The sequence below is a fragment of the Amblyraja radiata genome, chromosome 19 (genome assembly GCF_010909765.2).
Source record: "Amblyraja radiata isolate CabotCenter1 chromosome 19, sAmbRad1.1.pri, whole genome shotgun sequence".
Taxonomy (NCBI): Eukaryota; Metazoa; Chordata; class Chondrichthyes; order Rajiformes; family Rajidae; genus Amblyraja; species Amblyraja radiata.
In genome coordinates, this window is record NC_045974.1 from 23,374,288 (window position 1) to 23,382,918 (window position 8,631).

Consider the following 8,631-nt stretch of genomic DNA (forward strand, 5'->3'; position numbering starts at 1 on the left):
ACAGAACAGCCCGCTGAGTCCATATGCAAGTCTTGTGCCATATGCAAGACACATGTCTTGGATATGCAAATGCTCATCCAAATACTGCTTAATGTTTATTTTTAGTTTAGTTCAGAGATACTGTGGAAACAGGTCCTTTGGCCCATCGAATCCACGCTGACTAACGATCACCTGTACACGAGACCTGTTTCCACGCTGTATCTCTAAACTAAAACAAACCAAACTAAACCAAATGCCAATCATTTAAAATATAGGAGAATGCAGGTACACGAGTAAAATAATGATCTGCTGCTGTTGATGTTGCAACACAAGACCCAGCAGTAAACAGTCAAGAAACAAACAAGATGTATAACACGGCCTGTATTTCATTTCACTGATTATCGTTCGCCTTCCACCTTCTACCCGCAGGTAGTTTACCTCCACAACAACCGCATCACGTCCGTGAGCACCAACGACTTCTGCGGCCAGGATTACTACGCCAAGAAGAACCTGTACTCGGGGATAAGCCTCTTCAACAACCCCGTCCCTTACTGGGAGATCCAGCCGATCACATTCCGCTGCGCCATGAACCGAGCGGCCATCCAGCTCGGCAACTTCAAGTAAACCGCTCTCCCGCCCCATCATCTGCGAGAAGGAAATGCCGCGGGAAGCGCTGGGTACCTCTCGCACGGTCCTTTTGAAGAAGGGGAAGGGAGGGAAGGGAGGGGAGGGAAGGGAAGGGAATTTTCCAAGAACTATCAGTAGGTTCAAGCCTGGCTTAATTCCAAAGGACAGATGCTACTAAACTCTCCATTATTCAAAAATAGGTATAGAAACTTGCATAGTCTCAAGCCTCATGCTCTTGCCTGTCAACGTACTCGAACGCGCACATATGTGTCTTATGCGGCTCGATTGCGGCCTATCGCCCGCTGGTAATTTATTGCCCTTGGTGTGATGATCTCTGTATCTCATGGCTCCTCTTGGCCCTAACCCGGGACAGTGAACCATTTATCGTCAGATTTCATCATAGTTTGAAGCAGCAACTACGGCAGATTTGTAACGGCAACCTTTAGAAATGCTCCTGAGCTTGTTTGGCAGTGGAAGCCTTTGTGTGTGCTGGAAGGGGAGGGGGCCGGGGATTTTGACTGTTGATTTATTTTGTAAACTCTATGTATCATAAACAGCATGTTGGTGCTTGTACATCCAAACTGATACCAAGACTAAATATATTGTAAGCTAAAGGCTGTGTGATTCATTTATTTCAAAATGGATTCTTAAACCGGAGCTCATATGTTCATCTGTTCACAAGCCATAGGAGCAGTAGTAGGCCATTTGGCCCATCTATACTTTGCCATTCGATCATGGCTGATCTAGAAAGAAACACTGAACACCTCCACTGAACACGTCTGTTCAGTCCGCCTGGGCCTATGTGATCTCCCTGTTGCTAAACTCCCCCTACCATTCCCACGCTGACATTTCTGTCTCGGGCCTCATCCACCATCAGAGTGAGGCCTAACGCAAATTGGAGGAACAGTACCTCATATTTCACTTGGGCAGTCTACAACCCAGGGGAATAAACATTGATTTCTCTAACCAAGTAACCCTTGCTTTTCCTCTCTCTCTTTCTCTCCACTATCCTAGTTTCCATCTCATTTCACTGTCCTCCTGATTAATTTTACTGATTGTATGCATCATAGTCAACTTCCCCGTAGCTAACAATGAACGATGTTACAATTCCTGGATCAGCATCTGCTTTGACCGCCACTTCCACTTTAATACTACTCATAAACAGATGGATTCACATCTGCTGAGAAGGGGAGTCACTAATGACAGGATACCAACTGCACATTTTGAACTTTAACATTGAAGGACTATAGCACCAAAGAACTGCAGCTGCTGCTTTATACCAAAGTCAGACACAAAGTGCTGGAGTAACTCAGTGGGTCAGGCTGCATCTCTGGAGAAAAAGGATAGGTGACGTTCGGGACACTTCTATCTGAAGAAGGGTCCCAAAGTGAAACGTCACCTATCCATGTTCTTCAGACTTGAGAAGGGTACCGACCCACAAGGTCACCTATCCTTTTTATCCAGATATGCTGCTTGACCAGCTGAGTTACTCCAGCACTCGGTGGCAATCTTTGATTGAAGGAAGCCGATGATGGAAAAACATAACGTGAGAAGGAATAGGGATCATTGTTATGTTGTTTGACTTCACTCCATGTCTTACATTGTTAACTAACTAAGACAGTGTCAGTCTCTCCCACAATATGGGTACTTAACTAGATGGGAGGCAAGGTGGTGCAGTGGTACAGTTATTGCCTTACAGTGCCAGAGACACGTTTGATCCTGACTACGGGTGCTGTCTGCACGGAGATTGTATGTTCTACCTGTGACTGCGTGGGTTTTCCCCGGGTGCTCTGGTTTTCTCCCACACTCCAAAGATATACAGGTTATTTGGCTTCAGTAAAGATTGTACATTATTGACAACACAAACAGGTTGATGCCAACACCCCATAAGGTCACAGGGTCATAAGTGATAGAAGTAGAATTAGGCCACTCGGCCCATCAAGTCTAATCTGCCATTCAATCATGGCTGATCTATCTCTCCCTCCTAACCCCATTCTCCTGCCTTCTCCCCATAACCTCTGACAGCTGTACTAATCAAGAATCTCTCGATCTCTGCCTTAAAAATATCCACTGACTGGGCCTCCACAGCCTTCAGTGGCAAAGAATTCCACAGATTCACCAGCCTCTGACTAAAGAAATTTCTCCTCATCTCCTTCCTAAAAGAACGACCTTTAAGTCTGAGGCTATGACCTCTAGTCCTAGACTCTCCCACTAGTGGAAACATCTCCCCACATCCACTCTATCCAAGCGTTTCAGTATTCTGTATGTTTCAATGAGGTCCCCCCTCATTCTTCTGCACTCCAGCAAGTACAGGCCCAGTGCTGTCAAACACTCAAATTGCAGAAATTGAGAGTGCACAGAGTGAAGTCAGCCCAGTTTTCATTCATGGTGAATGAGAAAGAATTTGTGTTAATCCCACTACTCTGTTCACGGCTTGAAGTCTTGCGAGTCTCGACACATGAAGCGCTCCCCTAACCTGCCTTGGATTCATTCTTTCAGCACCTTCTCAGGCGGCAAGTTCCAACCTAGTCAGCAGCGGTGAAGTGTGCAAGACTTCAGCTTTGTTATCTTTAACATGAAGAAGCACATCCATCCATCCGTACTATTCTGATTTGGACCTACAGTTTAGCTTGGTTTAGAGATACAGCATGGAAACAGTAACGTGGACCCACTGAGTCCGCACCAACCAGCAATCCCTGCACACTGTCCTACACACACTGGGGACAGTTTTACCAAGCCAATTGGCCTACAAACCTGCACGTCTTTGGAGTGTGGGAGGAAATCGGAGCACCGGAGAAAACCCACGCAGTCACAGGGAGAACGTACAAACAGAGACAACACCAGCAGTAGTCAGGATTGAACCTGGGTCTCTGGCAGTGTGAGGCAGCAGCACTACCGATACACCACTGTTTATCCTGGTTACCGATCCTTGTGCCTTCACATTCACTATCTCTGTAATGTACTCCAGCCTTACAAAGCTCAGAGACCTCCTCACCCTCTCCGTTCCCTCTGTTGCATAACTCCAACCTCAGTGGCTGCTTTTTAGATTCAGGTTTAGGTTTATTACTGTCACATGTACAGAGGTACACAATGAAAAGCTTGCTGTCCGAACAGATCCGATAAACCATACATAAAACTATTTGTTCAAACTCATATAATAAATAGAGCAAAGGGGCAGGTACAGAGTGCAGAATATTGTTCTCAGCATTGTAACAGGGGGGGGGGGGGGGGGAAGAAGCTGTTCCTGAGTCACGTGGTGCACCATTTCAAGCTTCCTTACCTTCCGCGAGACACCCCACCCAGAAAGTTAATCCCTAAACTCTCCCATTTCTACAGTTATTTCCTCATTCAAAATACTCCTGAAAATCAAACTTTCTTCTGCCCTTATATCTCCTTCTGTGACTAATGGGCCTGTCCCACTTAGGTGATTTTTCAGTGGACTGCCGGCGACTATCAAGTTGCCGGCAGTCGCCCGAAAAACCAGCAACTGGAACGGCGACAGTCAGAGTGGAATACACACCCACACACTCACATTGCTTTCTTCACCAGCCCGTTATGCAGGCGGGGGACAGGGCAAGCGGAGGGAGCACTGTCTAAAAAATAATTCACACGGTGCAAAGCCAAGGTGAAACAGACACACACCGCGATTAACAAGAAGGTTGGCGCTGTAAAATGACGGCTAAAGCACAGGGTAAGGTAAGTTCTTTAAAAGAGGGGGGGGAAGGGTGGGAGAAGGGGGCAGAAGGAGTGGACAACTTTTAAGAAGCTAGAGATACACGGCTGTGAAGCTCGGCGGACATTTAACATTATCCTTGCTTCTGAAAACTACTGCTTACCTTTTTTTTCCCAATGAGCCAATGAAATTCACCGGTCAGCACCGGCTACAACCTACGAGAACCTCCGAGAACCTTCGACCACCTGGCAACCCACTAGGACCTCCTGGCGACCCAACTACGTCACGGGGAATTCTCACTACTCTCCATGGCGGCTTCATTCTAGTCACCGCTAATTTTTCAACATGTTGAAAAATTCACGGCGACCGTAATGAGGCCGAGACTATTTCCCAGAATGCGGGAACTCCTCGCGATCATGAAGGCGACTCCCCAGCAACCACCCGCGAACATGTGGCGACCATGTGGCGACTGCATAGTCTCCTGCAGTCGCCTAAAAAGTCACCTAAGTGGGACAGGCCCATTAGTGTCAAATTGCATTAATTGAAACATTCTAAGACCTCTTAACGTTGGAGGAGCATATTCATTAGTTTATATGTTCATAACTTATAGGAGAAGAATTAGGCCATTGGGCCCATCAAGCCCACTCTGCCATTCAATCATGTTTGATTTCCCTCTCAACCCCATTCACCTGCCTTCTCCCCGTAACCCCTGACACCCTTTTTTATGCCCCTGTCCCACTTAGGAAACCTGAACGGAAACCTCTGGAGACTTTGCGCCCCACCCAAGGTTTCTGTGCGGTTCCTGGAGGTTTTTGTCAGTCTCCCTACCTGCTTCCACTACCTGCAATCTCCGGCAACCACCTGCAACCTCCGGGAACCGCACGGAAACCTTGGGTGGGGCGCAAAGTCTCCAGAGGTTTCCGTTCAGGTTTCCTAAGTGGGACAGGGGCATTACTAATCAAGAATCTGTCAACCTGCGCCTGAAAAATATCCATTGACTGCAGTCATCTGCGGCAATGAATTCCACAGATTCACCAACCTCTGACTAAAGAAATATCTCCACATTCCTCTCTGTTGGTTTCAGGGAGGTCACCGTTAAAAACATGATAACTTAAAAAAGTAAATTTAAAATAAACATGACTTTTCAATTCTACTTTCATGAAAGTCCAATCATTTAATTATCAGCCTTAAACATCCTTGACAAATGAGTACTCATGGCTACTTGGAATGAGAATTCCAAAGAATCACAATTATCTCATCCACCATGAGAGCCCGAGCATTGGAATCATAACTCTCATATTAACTCAAACGCACATTAAAATTCTTCAGTGTCATTTCAATAGGGGGAAATAAAATAAACTACAGTACGTACCACACCAAAAATACTGCTCTATTAAAAGCTTAGCTGAAGGACTGACACACACAGTGCTAGAGTAACTCAGCGAATCAGGCAGTATGTGCAGGAAGGAACTCAGATGCTGGTTTTTACCAAAGGATAGACACAAAATGCTTGAGTAACTCAGCAAGTCAATACAGCATCACTGGAGAAGAGAAATAGGTGATGTTTTTGGTTAAAACCCTTCTTCAGACTTAAAGATAGAGGTGGATGGGGGGGAGGCAAGGCCAGAACAAAACAGGGCCAGAAACAGATGACCTTAGGAATCGTGGTCCATAATGGCCCATAGTTGGCCCATGTGCTAAAGACAGGGGTACAAGGATGCAAACAGTGGGACAACTAGGGTGGGGGTGGGGGGGAGGGGGGAGGCGGTGTGGAACGAGCTGCCGGAAGAGGTAGTTGAGGCAGGTACTATCGCAACGTTTAAGAAACATTTTAGACAGGTACAAGGATTTGGCAGGTTTAGAGGGATATGGGCCAAACGCAGGTTGGTGGGATTAGTGTAAATGGGACATGCTGGTTGGTGCGGGCAAGTTGGGCCAAAGGGCCTGATTCCACGCTGCCATGACTCTATGACACAGTCACCCAGGCGATGATTTAAAACACATCTCTTCAAATGTGAACCTCACTGTGGAAAGACTTGGGCAAGTATGACTAAGACATAGCCATTGATCAGGAAGAAAATCAACATTATTAATTGTATTATAATTAACTTTTCGACATCCCCTAACTCACCCCCTATGAACATAAAGCCCTCTGCTCATTTTGCTACAATTCATATAATATCATCAAACTTGCCTCTTTCAGTCAGAAGAAGGGTTCCGACGTTTTGTGCCTATCTTTGGCATCTGCAGTTCCTTCCTACACTTAGTCTGAAGAAGAGTTTCAGCCCGAAACGTTGCCTATTTCCTTCTCTCCATAGATGCTGCTGCACCCACTGTGTTTCTTCAGCACTTTTGTCTACCTTCCTACACTTATTAATTGACCACGTGTCTATGATAATCTCCGTTAAAACTACATCTGTTGAGATAAAACTACCAGCAGAGAGCACCAGCAACATGCATTAGGCAGAGTGGCTCACTTAGTTAACACAATTACAATCCATTGCTAACTACCACCGAAAATAATCTGGGTTTCTAATTAGGCACTATTTTGGCTTGAGGACTAATCATACTATTTTAATCTCGGTACAACGTACTCCCTGGGCACTGCTTTGAAGGTGGAGCACAAGTCCAGACTGCTTAATTGTAGAGTTTAATTGTTAACACATGTGGAGCGGATTCCATTTGGGGATGCCTGTGTCAAAATCACTAAACTGAAAAATCCATGCCTAGAAGTTGGCCAGCACAAGGCCATGGTTTTTGTACCTTGTGGTCTGTGTTGAATGAACGATGAGATATAATTGAAGCTGGAGACTTCATACATGCGATACAAACCACAATGCTCATCCTGGGCCCTCCAGGTGCCTGAGGGACCAATAAAGCGTAGTCCACCCATCTCTCTGTGGGACAGTCATTGAGAAGGTTTCTCTTGCCTAAAGTCTGAAGAAGGTTCTTGACCCAAATCGTTCCCACCCCCCCCCCCCCCCACCTCTTCCTTTCAATCTGAAGAAGGGTTCCGATTCAAATTGTCAACCCGTCCCCCCCACATCCCCCTCCCCTCCCCCCACATCTATGTTTCAGGCTGAATATGGGTTCCGACCCAAAATGTCCCCCCGCCCCTCGCCCCCCGCCCGCCCCATCTCACCACACCCCTATCTTTCAATCTGAATATGTGAGGAATATGTGATTCTGTTACATTCTGTTTGTAGTTTGTTTGATTGTTTGTTTGTTTGTCTTTTTGCACAAAGTCCGCGAGCATTGCCACATTTCATTTCACTGCACATCTCGTATGTGTATGTGACGAATAAACTTGACTTGACTTGAAGAAGTATTTTGACCCAAAATGTCACCCGTTTCTTTTCTCCAGAGATACTGATTAACCCGCTGAGTTACTCCAGCATTTTGTGTCTATCTTTGGTATTAACCAGCATCTGCAGTTCCTTTTTACCCAAAACATAGTCTGTCCATTTCCCTCCACAGAAGGTGTCTGGGCCATTGAGTTCCCCAAGAACTTTATGTGTTATTCAAGCAATAGGCAGACTCAAATGAGGATGGACTGATTGGCAGATGAGTTGGGTGGAGGAGAGATGGGCGGAGATATTAAACCGAGGTTGGAGGTGATAAGTGGAGAAGACAAAATTGTGGAATATGATCACTTTTGTGCTGCATCTGCATTCTCTTGTGTCTCTGTCCTCCTTGCCTGCCTGTGAATCCTCCTTCTGCGGGGACTTAGTTTAGTTCAGTTTAGTTTAGAGATACAGCGTGGAACTAGAGGTAGGTGAAGGCCAGAACCAATTATGACCGGCAATAGATGACAAAGGAAGGGTGAAGCTCATAACGGCCCATTGTTGGCTGGGAGTGATAATGAAGGGATACAAAGATGCAGACAGTGGAACTACTAGGACAACTAGGGTGGGGGGGAAGGGAGGGAATGTAAGGGTTCCTTGAAATTAGAAACGTCAATATTCATACCACTGGGTTGTAAACTGCCCAAGCAAAATATGAAGGTAGTACGGGAATGGAAAGTGGAGTTAAAATATTTGGCAACTGGGAGATCGTGTGGGCCAAGGCAGTATTCCAAGGGCTACATTTTTTTTTACTTCACAGCAACAGAAAACAAATGATATAGACCTACTGAAGGAATATTCACATGATCAGCACATTCTTCCCCTTTGAAGACTGTGAAACTAACAGCGATTGTGGATAAAGTCAAGTAGATTGCGTCAAAGATCCTATAGCAAGCAAGATAGTCCACTCGACGAAAGGTACGGTCATGGGCAGATTAATGGGTAATTTAAGGCCCCATTTCCGTAACCGGCTTCCGTCTCCGCACCAAAGATCCCATACGATAATAG

At 45.9% G+C, this 8,631-nt stretch overlaps 1 protein-coding gene across 1 annotated transcript in view; it reads left to right on the forward strand.

Annotated features, from left to right (window-relative positions):
* dcn (decorin) overlaps window positions 1-1,220 on the forward strand; it is a 38,175-nt gene extending 36,955 nt beyond the window's left edge. The window contains exon 8 of the mRNA XM_033038028.1: window positions 409-1,220. Coding sequence (XP_032893919.1) covers window positions 409-603 — 195 coding nt within the window. The 3' untranslated portion in view covers window positions 604-1,220. The remainder of the gene's footprint in view (window positions 1-408) is intronic.
* The last annotated feature ends 7,411 nt before the right edge of the window (window positions 1,221-8,631 follow it).